A 13,510-nucleotide genomic window follows, 5' to 3' on the forward strand; every position below is an offset into this window, starting at 1 on the left:
AAAGAAAGAAAGAAAGAAAGAAAGAAAGAAAGAAAGAAAGAAAGAAAAGATACCACAATCTTCTGCAACATAGTTATATCACGTTCCCTATAAAAGTTCCCTATAACTTTCTGTCACCTTTGCCACATTCCACTGGTTAGAATCAAGCCATAGGTCATGCCACACTTAAGAGGAGATGATTGTGCTAGGCTCTGAAACCAGGGGCTTTGCAGAGGTCACCCCAGGAGCCTGTCTGTAGTGTACCTCTGGCCACTAACTACAGATATCCTGGCCACATGTGAAACCTGTGTTTATATTCTCAAGGACCCTTATCCCTTGATAATACATGCTCAAAGTTTGGAATCTTATCATCCAAATCAGATCCAAGTGTGGGTGAGAAACCATAGATATATCTTCTTTTGATCTATTGGTCCATAAAACTGATAATTTAGCTGCACCCCTACACACTTTTTTTAAAAGACAGGGTTTCTCTGTAGCCTTAGCTGTCCTGGACTCCCTTTGTAGACCAGGCTGGCCTTGAACTCACAAAGATCCTCCTGCCTCTGCATCCCAAGTGCTGGGATTACAAATGTGTGCCTCCACACCCAGATCTGGAAGTTTCTCTTATTTGAATCAAGGATCCTTACCAATTTTGATGCAACTCATAGTCTTTCATCACCTATGGAAATATAGGCAAAACCTCTTCCCCAATATAACATGTTCCCTGAGTTTCATTCTGATGTTAAAACATCTTTAAAGTGTATAGGTTGATTTAATTCAGTAGTTTTTTTTCCCCCCATCTTCCAGTGTCTTTCATCTAACCTTGTTTCCCCTTTCTAGTTATCAAGGTACAATTAGATCTTTATGAATCTACACATAAACTAGACATTTTGGCACTCTCATTCCAGGCTCATCTTTGTCAGTGCTCTGGGCTCCACTCCATCAAACCAGGCTTCTTACTCATTATTATGGGGTTGTCTATCTTGATCTTCAATTTCGTTAGATACCATACGTTCACAATTAAGCATTTTCTGTTTTTTTAGTTTCTCTGTCTCTTGTCTCTCAAGCGCATTTGTATTATCATGGCTAATTTTTCTTGTTGTACACCTATTTTTTTTTCAACCTTTTTTTGAGAGCAAAAATATAAAGATTGCAATTGACAGTAAAGAGGGGTTTACTCTGGTGGTCATAATTACAATGAGTACTGCAATGGTTTTTTCAAGTACTCATTTCCATTTCCTCAACTCCTACCCTTGTTCTCAAGGCACTGAAATAGAATTTCCCATTTTTAATGCAGGAAAAGTTTGTCTATATAATTAAAATTGTCACTTGGGGTAGCTTACTATGACTCACTGTCTTGGAGGCTCCTGAGTCGTTTCTTGCTCTAGGCTCGAGGCTCCCAATGCTCTGAGGTCTCCTGAGTCTGTCTGGGCATCCAGCCAAATTCATCCAGGAAGCACTGAATCTTTCTCTGGAGATGATCCCGGGTACATTTCTCCTCTGTGTCTTTCTGTCGGGTGTCTACTGTCCTCTGTGACAATCCTGCCAGATGTCCTTGCTTCTGCAATGTTTGTGAACTTTCTTCTTCAATAACGGTGGATTTTTTTTTTTTACCAACCATGTTGAACACCGTATGTGAAAAGAACTTTTACTCAACTGTATCAGTTGTTGTCTCAGAGGCTTCTTGCCTGTCTACTAACCTAGGCCTAGTCCTGGAAGCTTCTAGCCCCCATACAAACTACCCTAGGCCTAGAACCTTTTCAGCCTCTGAGACTTACTGCTTAATAAGCTCACAAGCTCATCCTTTCTTGTTGCTCTGGGCTGGCTGGTTCAATTCAGCTTTTTTGGCTCAACCTCCTCTGCCAGCTGACTTGTTCAATCTGGCTTCTCTCTTGCCCCCTGAATTGCTCTGTTTGGCTTCAAACTAACTCCAGCAATCTGCTCTAATCCTCTGGCTCCTCATTCTCTGGCTCATTCTGTCTTCACCTATGTCTACTTGTTCTCCCCTGTCATGTATTATTGTCCCAGTTAACTGCCTCCTCTCTCTCTCCCGTTCTCTGTGTTGCTCTCTTAAATTGCTTTCCTTTCCTCTCTGTTCTCATGAGAGTTGGACGCATCCTTTTCTGTCAAATCTTTCTTTGATTCGTCACTTTTCCTGCCTCTCAGTTAGACATCACTTTCAAACATGGGTGCGTCCATCTACAAACTAACTTTCTAAACAAGATATTATGTATGTAAGTCTCACCTACTGGTTTTTATAATTGTTTCATAATTGTTCTTACTGTATATAGTTTTTAAAATTAGCCTTTTTAATTAGACAAAATGGGGAAATTATAACAGCATGGTCTGGTGCTTCAGATTTGATTGTTATTATTTTGCTCCCCAAGATCTGGTTGCTGCCCAGATGAGCACACTCTCACATACACCTGTCCTTGTTGTGTAAATCTTGTTCTACCTAATTTAAAGTTGATTGGTTAATTAAAAAAAAAAAGAGGGGGGCTACGCCTGGGCAGGGCAGATATGAGGGGCAGATCTAACATCTAAGGACTTTGGAGACAGAAGGATCATGGGAAGGAGAGAGTACTGGAGGGAGAAAAGGAGGCAGAGCCACATGGGTCAGCATGGAGCAAACAAAGCACATGGCCAGATTGGCGTGGATAGAAGAAGGCAGAGTAGGATACACCCAACTCTCACGAGAACAGAGAGGAAAGGGAAGCTACCTAAGGGGGCAACACAGAGAACGGGAGAGAGGAAGCAGTTTAACCAGGACAGTTTTACAGAGGGAGGTTGAATGAGAGAACAAGCTAGACCCAGGTGAAGATAGAACGAGCCAGAGAAGAAGAAGGAGAAGGGATAGTAGAGCAGATTGCTGGAGTTAGTTTGAGGCCAAACAAAGCAATTTAGGGGTCAAGAGAGAAGCCAGATGGAATAAGTCAGCTGGGAGAGGAATTTGAGCCAGAATAGCTGGAGCTGATCCAGCCAGCTATGAATTCAGAAAGAACAAGAAAGGATGAGATTATTAAGCAGTAAGTTTCAGAGGCATAAAACAGTCAAGGCCTAGGTTGGATTATATGGAGGCCAGAAGCTTCCAGGACTAGGCCTGTGTTAGCAGACAAAGACAGTGAGCCTCCAAGACAACAACTGAAACAGGGGAATAAAAGTTTCTTTTACAGTTCAGTTAATCCTTGAGGTTCCTGAAATGGTCTCCCTATGCTTTGTGGTAGACATAATGGAATAAGGGCTAACTTCTCCCTGGGGGCCCATAGCCATGTTTGGACCATAGCCACACAGATGCTGGGGGATGTTCAGGTACCACAGAGGTGAGGTAAAGCCACATCAGCTACACAGCTGTGGGCAAGTTTCAGAACTTCCTTTCCAGTTCTGAGTGACTTCTGACACACTTGCAGTGGAAGTGCTGTCTAAGACCAGGGCAGCTGTTCCGGGAACTGGGGGTGCCAGCAGCTGGTAGCAGGTTTTGAAAACCCCACTGAGCACACTTGGAATATAACCAGTACAATGGAGACATTACACTGCTATGGTCAGCTTCCTAAGTGACGAGTAAAGTCAAATCTTGGTTCATTTCTTGTGTCATTTAGGGTCTTTCTAGCCTGCCTCACTGTCCCTGTACCATGTAGGAGTTAAAAGTGATCAGCTTGAGAAAAATAATCATTTTGAAACCAGTTTGAGCAGGTGGTTTAAAAGAATCACAGAACCTGATCTGCAGGAACCTAGTTGTGCACAACTCTCAGTCCGAGAGAGAGTGATTGGGATGGCTTGGTACCCAATCTTCTGTGACTCTGAGGTGAAGGACTTTCAAAAAGACCTGCGCTGAGGATGCAATCAACACGATTCCGAGGGCTGTAGAACCAAACCTTGCCGCTCAGCTCTGCTCTTCCCCAGATACATGACTGCCTGGTACAGCTGGAAGTTTGCATCTTCTGCCAGAACATTGTTTTGCTCAGACAGCTTCCTGGAGAAGCTGTCATCCGATTTCCCTTTGGAAAGCTGCCTGTTCCCCAACAGCATCCCAACTGCAAGCCCCCGCCCCCCCCCGGGACGTGTGTGTGTGTGTGTGTGTGTGTGTGTGTGTGTGTGTGTGTGATGCCTGTTACAGCCGGGCAGTAACTGCTTATCACTGTGCAGCACGAATATCTTCTCTGGATTGCTTTATTGAGGAGTGAGTTGTTTTCTTCATGTTAATGTTGATGTTTAACTACTGTTTTATCTCAGTTACCGTTTCTAAGGCAGTTGGGGTATTCTGTATGTGATAAGACATGGGAGAGTAGAATTGTCTCCATGTATATTTTTAGCACTGTTCAGCTTTCTGGTGATTACTGTTGGCACACGGGCATACCAATTTATGAACAAATATGGGTTCTGAGCTACACCTATGTCTGTCGAGTTAAAATCTAGGTTTATTTCCTTTCAGTCATACCAAATACATCCAGACTAAATGAGTAGCGTGCATGAGGCCCTAGGTTCAATCCCAAGTATGGGAGCAGACCAAATGCAATGCATTTGAAGGACTACAGTTGGAGAAACAATAATATTGCTGTCTAGTTCCATCACAAAGATGGACGGCGCCTACGCCATAGAGTGTGGATTCACAGAGGCAGTCCTTTCGATTGCGGTGTCACTGTGATTAAGTTATCTTACCACAACTGTTTACACAGTGTGGTTATGCAGTTAAAGCAGGGAAAGGCTCTAAGGAGATGGCTCAGATGGGAAAGTGTTTGCTTTTCAAAGTAAGTGCAAGATGCCAGCACCTGTGTTAAAGCTAGGCTCTCCGTTAAAAGCAGACATCTCTAACTCCAAGGCGAGGGCCCGGAGGTCGGCAAAGCCAGGTGGTTCCCTGGGGCCCATTGGTCAGCCAGCCTCGCCAAGTCACTGAGAGACCCTTTTCAAAAATTAAGGTGGAGAGCAATTAAAGAAGACAACCAACGTTAACCTCGTCCTCCCCACACAAAGTACAGACACCTATGTAGTCCATCATGTACATGTGCACACCCATGCAAAACGAGGGTGAGGGTGGGAACGTTGCCGTTTACATGGATGCTTGTGGCTAGGTGATACAATGTCTTCCACGCTATAAACAAATGAGTCCTGCGTTTTACCTTCTGAGAGAATGATTTGTATCGTCAACACCTAGCTTAAAGGACATATGGAAGAAATGGCCTAGTGCGGTCATCTTGAAGCTGTTTATTCATGTCTTAACCTGTCTGCGGCACTCTCTGCCTGAATATGCAGCTCACCAGAAGGCATGGCTTTGCTCTGCACTGTTTCCTCGCCACAGGGACACATGGAAGGGGAAGTGTGGGGGCTCGCGGCACACCCTCTCCTGCCCATCTGTGCGACAGTAAGCGATGACAAAACCCTTCGGATCTGGGAATTATCCTCCCAGCACCGTATGCTGGCAGTACGGAAGCTTAAAAAAGGTACAGAACCTCTCCTTGCAGGTAAAGGCGTCTGTTTACAGGCAACAGTCTGTGTCGGGTTCACGCACTCACTCATTCAGCTACTGTTTAATAAGCACCTGTCACACACCCCAAAAAATAGTCAAGGGAATTCAGCGCTCACCACGTGGTTAAAATTAAGAGCACGTGGAGATTTTCCAGAAGGCTAGCCTCGTCTCAGAGGGCCCCAGCACCATTCTTTCGGCTTGTACTGCACAGATACTTGGGGCATGTCTTCTTCTCGTTGAAAAGTGTGTCAGCTTCTATAGACAAAACAAAATGAAAAAAAAAAAACACTACTGTTTATCTCTAGGACTAACAGTCGCCAGAATTTATAGAAAATAAAAGATCAGTTTGGTAGGGAAAAATACCTGATGTCCTCAATGTGTGTTAGACATCGGCACATAGCCGGTGTGCCAGGAGGTAGCACTTCAGCAAATGCTTCCTGGGTAGCTCTGTATGTCAAGCCCTGAGGATCCCACAGGGCACAGGGTTATCTCCTGAATCAGATATAGACGAGATTTGAAAGGAGTCCCAGCAGCAGCTGGCCTGCTTACTTGGGTAATTTGAGAAGCGTCTAAAAGTAGTACTCTTCATAAAGGGGCGGGTAGGGTTTAAAGAAATGACCAAGAATATACAGAGCTATGCCACCGGTAACTGCAGGTGTCACTGCCAGGCCTGGGCTTGCAGAGACAAATGGCCAGAGTGGTTGGTGGGATGGGGAGGGAGAAGTGTGTGACACGGTGGCTTTTCAGGAAGCTGGAAGAGCGGACGTCCAACCTCCCAGTGCTCCACCTCCAGTCTTGCCGTGCTCCATCTTGGCCAAACCTACCCTGACACCAAGATGAAAGGGAGCCCCTAACACAATCTGCTCAGGCCGAGAGTAGATGGAGACGAGCGAAGGGTGGAATGAAGCCATCCCGCAAGAACAAGAGGCCACAGAAGCACGGCTCAAACCTGCCACCTAGGACTGCTTCCTTAAGGCAGCAAAGGCTGAGCTTTGGCTCTGGCCTTTAAATGTTTGTACTCTGTCATTGTTTATGCGGAGACCCAGGGGGTAGTCTAGAGGAACGATGCAAAATGAAAACATATTGAGCTGGTAACAACAGTCATGAGCTGAAAAGCATGCACATCATGTGTACTCTGCAGAGAGCCAGGGAACAAGGTCGTTATTCTCATCACTTACAGATTAGGAAGTGGAGACAGGTTACTGTAGTAGTTTGTTCGAGCTCACCCAAGTAATAAAGAGTGAAACTGAGTGCAAACCGCAGCACGGTGGCCTCACAGAGCACGCCTGTGCCCTGGTTGTCACGATCTTCCCACAGTGCCCCACTTTACCTTGGGCTCCTACAACTTGGCAGGTGGTAGAACAAGGATTTCAACCAAGTCCAAAGCCATGATCTAAACAACCGAACTTCACTAACTTGCACTGTGAAATGAGGCCTGGGTGTTGCTGTGGAAGCTACTCAATGGACTTTATTCCCCAGGATAAAAACTACGCAACCATTGTTGTATCTTAGATAACAATTCATCTAATTCCCCCTGCTATTCTGGTGTAATTATTGATATCTTTCCTTTCACTCTGAGACCACGGCTTAATCTGAATGGTAGGTGATGGTTCTCCCCAGGGCTAGCTGCTCTTTCCATTGTCCCGGTACCAGTGGCACGACCGCCTCACAGGAGGTGAATAAGCATCAAGTGGCCAAATGAATGGAGATGTTGCTTGCCTAGGCCACTGCAAAGTGACCGGCTTTACCCAGCTTCCAACATCTGTCAGCAGAGGTGTGGGTCCCTGTGGAGGCTGGATTGAGCTACCTCAGCAGAAGGCAGCATGATTAGGACTGTGTCAACTAGAATTTTCCACCTCTTATCTATGCACTGCGGTCTATGGAGCAGAAAAATTAAAATCATGCGGGTTTTCTAAATAAAACAAATGTGTTTTCAGTCATGACATCCCAAAAATTTTTTCTAGAAATTGGTTAGAGAGCTTGTCTTTTTGAATGTGTCCTCTTTTGTCAGAGGATGTATTATCTATCCAGCCCTCTCTTGGACCAGCTCACCCTACCTGCCTTAAAAGGCCCAAATACTCCAAGATAAAGAAACAAACGGATAACATGGAAACTTAACATGTATTTTCCTTTTTTTTTTTTTTTTTTTTTTTTTTTTGAGATAGGGTTTCTCTATGTAGCCTTGGCTGTCCTGGACTCGCTTGTAAACCAGGCTGGGCTCAAACTTGCAGAGATCCACCTGCCTCTGCCTCCCCATGTGCTGAAATTACAGGGGTGCGCCACTGTGCCCAGCAAGATTTATTTTTTAATTATGTGTATCTGTGTGTCTGTGTAGAGGTGTGTGGAGGTGTGCGCAGGTGCCCACGTCAGAGCATGTCACATTCCCTGACATGATGGTTACAGGCAGTTGTGAGCCCACTGATACGGTGCTGGGAACAAAATTGAGCTCCTCTGTAAGATCAACATGTGCTCTTAACCTCTGAGCCATTTCTCCAGCCCTAACATGTGATTTTGCTAGTGTGTGGGAGGAAGACATATTTAAATTATGCCATTTTTAGAGGTTTAAAAATAAGTATTTATTATGTTATATGTACACACACACACACACACACACACACACACACACACACACACACATACACACGAAGTCTAGAAACAACTTTTGGAAGTTGGTCCACTCCTTCTACCATGGTAACAGGCTCAAACTCAGGTTGTCAGGCTTGTATATGAAGCACTTTTACCCACAGAACTGTCTCACTAGTCCCCAAATGATGACATCTTAATTCCCACCTGGAGAGTGCTAAAGGCTCAGTCACATGTAAAATGTGGTATGCACATGCATGTTCCTGCCGTGTCTCCATCTGCTTTACTCAACAGCGAAGTGCCCACTTGTGTTTCTCTTGGATCCTTTTGCAGGAGGAAGATGTTGTGCCTTCTCCCCTGATGGGAAAGCCTTAGCAGTTGGCTTGAATGATGGGAGTTTCTTGGTGGTAAATGCCGACACCGTAGAAGACATGGTCTCTTTCCATCACAGAAAAGAAATGATCTCTGACATAAAATTTTCAAAAGGTGAAGGTGGCAGTAGTTACTTTTAAAAATAGAAATCTTGAGACAATTTCTTTTAAATAAAAATGGACTGTTCTAAAAGTTTCTTTGACTTTTCTCCCACTTCAAAATCTTAAGTTCCTGGCGGTGAATTTCTGCCTCAGATGTGTTGCTGTTAACCGCGTACTTGTCTCTGTAGATACGGGAAAATACCTTGCTGTGGCGTCCCATGATAACTTCGTGGATATTTACAACGTGCTTACGAGCAAGAGGGTTGGCATCTGTAAAGGAGCGTCTAGCTACATCACACACATTGACTGGGACTCTAGAGGTAAAGCAGGTTGTGGTTTTTAAGACGTAACTTAAACTCAGCCCATGTTCATGTATCATTTCCAGAGAGAATGGCACTTGAGCTTTAGAGAAAAGCAGGAAGAAGACCCACAGTCCCTGCATGAGGCTAACCCAGCAGCCCAGGCTAACCTGCAGTCAAGAAGTGGCTATGGTTACCATTTTGAGAATCTTTCTATTCCATGAACTTCTCATTATTAATTGAAGCCTCTGGGGCTTAAGCTCAAGAAAACATGTTGCTTTGAGTTACCGTGCATGCTTGAGTTGTGTAAGATCTGTCCTTGCCTGTCTGTTCATCCTTCCTAACCAACACTGTATCTCCAGGAGTTCAGCCCCTAAAGCCCTCAAGCAATGTTCATCTGTCAGTGGGGAGAGAAAGCTGTGTTCAGCTCACCTAAATTTATCTTTGCTCTCCAAAGCTCCTAGCTTCCCCTTTCTCCTCCAAGTTGCTTCCAAAAAATCATGAAGACCTGTCTGTTTAAGACGGCTAGAATCTACCATTTGCAAGTCTTAAGTCAGAAAATGTGGCTCTAGAAGTAAGGCATGGCTTCCATTCTCTGTAAAATAGAAAATGTTATACTTTAGGGAAGGAGATGGGCTTGTTCAGAAAGGGGCAAGGAGGAGATGAGGGAGGGAGGATGGAATTCGGAGGGAATGAGGGAGGAGGATACAGCTGGGATACAAAGTTAATAAATTGTAACTAATATTATAAATAAATAAAATAGAGGAATATGGAAAATATAGAGAGAGAAAATATGAAAAAAATTACAGTTTGTGGAGAGAGATGGGCTTTCTCTGAAAGACTACAGGAGTGCAATGATGTAGGCATCAGATGAGGAGCTGTGTGGAGGAAGCAGTCAGGAGGCTCAGGATGGGCCAAGTCAGTATTAGTGTGGACTGTAAGCACTACACAGGGAAAGAGCGTTAGATCCAGTCTGGAGACTTGGCTAATGTTAAGAGTCTGGAGCAAACGGTTAGGAGTGGGCAGGATCCTTATTTGCTGAGAAGCCACAGTCTCTTGGGGTAGAAGAACAGCAAGTGCTCTCTGTGTCCTGAGGAGCGAGCTCCAAGGGAAATCCAAGATGCCTTTGTAGGCGTGGGTCACCAGTTAAGGAGGAGTATCCCAGGCAGAAGAAACACGGTGTGCAGAGCTGGGAAGGCAGGAGGGCCAGTGGGTGGTTAAGAAGTGGTGAGTGATCTCGGCTGAGGGGGTAGAGGAAATGGATGTGTTCCATCACACTCATGCATACTGAGCTTTGTTCTGGACGCACTGGGTAGCTCTAGGTCACTCTGAGTGCCGCATTCTCGAAAGCAACCAATAAAGTCAGAGAAAGGTGGCAAGGGCCTGAGCCAGAAAGAGATCCCTCCAGAGACTCTGGTGTTCTTATTTAACTATTATTTTATTTTTATTTAACATTTAATTAGTTTTATTACTTAATATCTAGTTACTTAATAAACAATACTTTATTTCAAGTATTTCTTGAGATAGTCTCAGACTGGGCCAGGCAGCTGTTTAGCCATGGCATGATTTGCTGCGCTAGAATTTGAAATCTATTTGCACTTCATGGCCTGCGAGAGTTATTGGAGTATGGTAGGTAGAAAGGAAACCATATAACCACTGTCAGAGGTGCCAGTCCCAAAAAGGGCTTTCAGGTCAGGGCCATGTCAGACAGACAGACAGTGAGGGTCATGGGAAGAAGTCTGTGGTCAGGCAGGAGTGCTGCCACCTGAGTCAGAGTTGGCGTGGCCGAAGGGTGATCGGAACAGCTGCCTCTCACCACCCACTTCTCTTGTATTCTCTGTTCTGTTGTCTTAAAAGCTCAAGAAGGCAGTGACTCTCCTATTCCTCCTTTCTCCGTGGATGTAGAGTGAGGTGGCTGTTCTGAGTCCACTGCACACACAGCCACAACCCTTGACATGATGTGTGAACTCTCCCTTCTGCAGTCGCTGCTGCCCATTACTGGTTTTATTTTGGAAGTGAAGAGCCAATAGAAAAATGAGATATATGTAATTTTGATTTGGAAATTTTTTTGTTTTGGTTTTTTAAGACAGGGTGTCTCTGTGTAGCGTTGGCTGTCTTGGACTCACTTTGTAGACCAGGCTGACCTCAAACTTACAGAGATCCACCTGCCTCTGCCTCCCCAAGTGCTGGAATTACAGCGTGCGCCATTTGAAAAATTTTAAAGATATTTTAAATGCAAAATATGTATAAACATGTTGCCGTTATTAAACACACCATTCCAAGCACAGATGTATCCCCTCTCTCGTGTGGCCATTACCACTGCCCACCTTCAGAGCTCACCTCTGCTGTGAGACTCTAATTCTCTAGCAAGCAGTAGCTCTCCTGGCAGTCCCTAGAAACTTCTACCTTGTGCCTTTTAAAATTAGCTTCTGTGTGTTCCTCATCTTAGTGGAATCTCACAGGATTGTCCTTTAGTTACTAGCTCATCTCCCTCCACATGGTGTCCTTGTGGATCATTCGTGCAACGGATGCCTTCTTCAGAATCCCTTCTTGAGGCACATGAGAGCTGGCTATGTGTCCATTCCACATTTTGCTTCGGTGTGTATCTGCTGATACACAGCTCAGTTACCTCCACACTTTAGGCACTGTAAACAAAGCCGCTACGAATCTGAGTGCACAAGTATCGTTCCAAGAACATTTTCAGTGCCAGGAATGGAAGTGGTGGAGTATGCAGTTGTTAGGACTGTTGGCAATTTTTGAGCAACCTCTGCACTGTTCTTCACAGTTTGCCTTCCTGCGAGCAGCAGCACACAAGCGTTCCGTTCGTTTGCACCGTGTTCTTAGAACTCAGATGTTCTGTTTGGCTGGTAGCTGTCTTAGCAGGTCGTGCCATACTGTAGTTTGGGTTTACATTTGGAGAGTTGAGTTCATTTTTGTTTTTCTCAAGTGTGCAGGCCTTGTATTGCATGCTGTATACTGAAGAAGAAAGAGTTCAAGATAGAAAACCCACGTTTGTTTGTTTGTTTGTTTGTTTGTTTGTTTTTTGGTCATGACCAGGTTGCTGCTCTGGGGGCAGATGATCACTGAGAGAGTCTGTGTAGAGTACCCCAGAGTGGAGCCATCACATGGACAGGTAGAAGGGCAATACCTTCTTGCCCTTTATTGTACCCAAGGCTAGCTCCCAGGACTGGGGAGGCACTCAAAGTAAGAGGAGGCAGAGGCCAAGGCTCTTGAAAAACCAACTGACCCCCGCTTCATAAAAGGGTGTTCAGTCAGGTGAAGATGTCACACTCAGAGGTCCCTATAAATACATGTGATCTTTAAAGTCTACACCAGCTTGAGAACAGGAGCAGGTGCACCCAGGCCACTTGCAGTTAAACTTGTTGTTTAACTACAGTCCCGTCAGCGGTGAACTATCTGTCATCCAGATGTGCTGGGTCCCAAAGTGCGACATCCCAGGAATATGCCACGCTCCCCAAAAGCAGCCTACCTTTTCACAGCAGAGGCCTTGAGAGCAAAGGGATAAAGAGCAAAATTTAGATGCAGGAGTTTGTTTGTTCCTCTTATCTTGTCAGAAATACTGAGAGCATCTGCCAGAGCCAGCTGGCTTGGCAGGGCTGAGAATGGCGCGTAGGCACAGGCACAACCCCAGCTTCAGCAGCCTTCGTGCCCATGGCAACGGCAGGCTCATTTGCTTTTGCAGGAATGTCAGTGCCCCAAATGAAAACTCATGCATGGAACACTAGAGAAAGAATACGCAGGGGGAGACGGAACACAGGATTTATTCTAGATAGTAAAAGTGCATTTCTGAAAACGGTAGGACTACATGATCTTTAGCCCATCAAGAGCTGGAGCTTTCACAGGACATTTCATTTCCATTTTCACTGCCAATGGCCTAAGTCGGGTTCATGTGGAACAATTCTGTATTTATCCTGGCCTGTAACGCATGTGGCTTTTGCTCTGTGTGACCGCCTATCTCTCCTGGGCAGTGAGAACTGTTGGTTTGGTTGGTTTGGTTCCTGTTTGTTTGTTTGTCTTGTTTTTCTGTCCTGTTTCCTCTGTTAAGAGACTTTTCTCGTGATAAAAATGTGAGTTACGGGAGAATTCAGTTTCTGTTATTTGGGCGCAATAATACAGGAATTCCACAGCCTTTTTTGTTTGTTTGTTTTTGCTTCTGCTCCTTGTTTCCAGCCTCAGTGTGGTGTGTCAGTACATGCACTTGGGGGCGGGAATAAGAAGAGAAGCAGAGAAAGAGAATGCACAGGAGGCAGAGGGAAAGAAAGAGTGGTGACCTAAACATTTCTTCCATATAACAATTTAAAAGAAGGGAGAAAACACATACCCATAATTCCGGTTGTTTTAATTCATATTCTATCTTACAAGAAACAGAAACCCATGCAAACTAACTGACATTTCAAAATAATGATGAAGCGTGTGTTTACTGAAAGATCTGCAAAGTTGATAGCCTCTAAAAGCAAGAAGCTGTAGCTAAAGAAATGGCTTTGAGAATGAACCAGAAGCCCAGAAGTGGAGCTAGCTCAGGCCTTTGCTCAACACTCCAGAGGCAAGAGGCAAGGCAGATCTCTGAGTTCGAGGCCAGCCTTGCCTACTAAGTGAAGTTCCAGGACAGCCAAAGCTACGTAGAGAAACCCTATCTGGAAAAAAAGAAAGAAAGAAAGAAAGAAAGAAAGAAAGAAAGAAAGAAAGAAAGAAAG

At 44.8% G+C, this 13,510-nt stretch overlaps 1 protein-coding gene across 1 annotated transcript in view; it reads left to right on the forward strand.

Moving 5' to 3' along the window:
* Positions 1-13,510, forward strand: part of Eml6 (EMAP like 6) — a 233,400-nt gene that overhangs the window by 167,950 nt on the left and 51,940 nt on the right. The window contains 3 exon segments of the mRNA XM_055628808.1: positions 5,273-5,414; positions 8,357-8,509; positions 8,685-8,816. Coding sequence (XP_055484783.1) covers positions 5,273-5,414; positions 8,357-8,509; positions 8,685-8,816 — 427 coding nt within the window.

The sequence above is a fragment of the Psammomys obesus genome, unplaced genomic scaffold (assembly GCF_907164565.1).
Source record: "Psammomys obesus unplaced genomic scaffold, mPsaObe1.curated_primary_1811, whole genome shotgun sequence".
Lineage (NCBI taxonomy): Eukaryota > Metazoa > Chordata > Mammalia > Rodentia > Muridae > Psammomys > Psammomys obesus.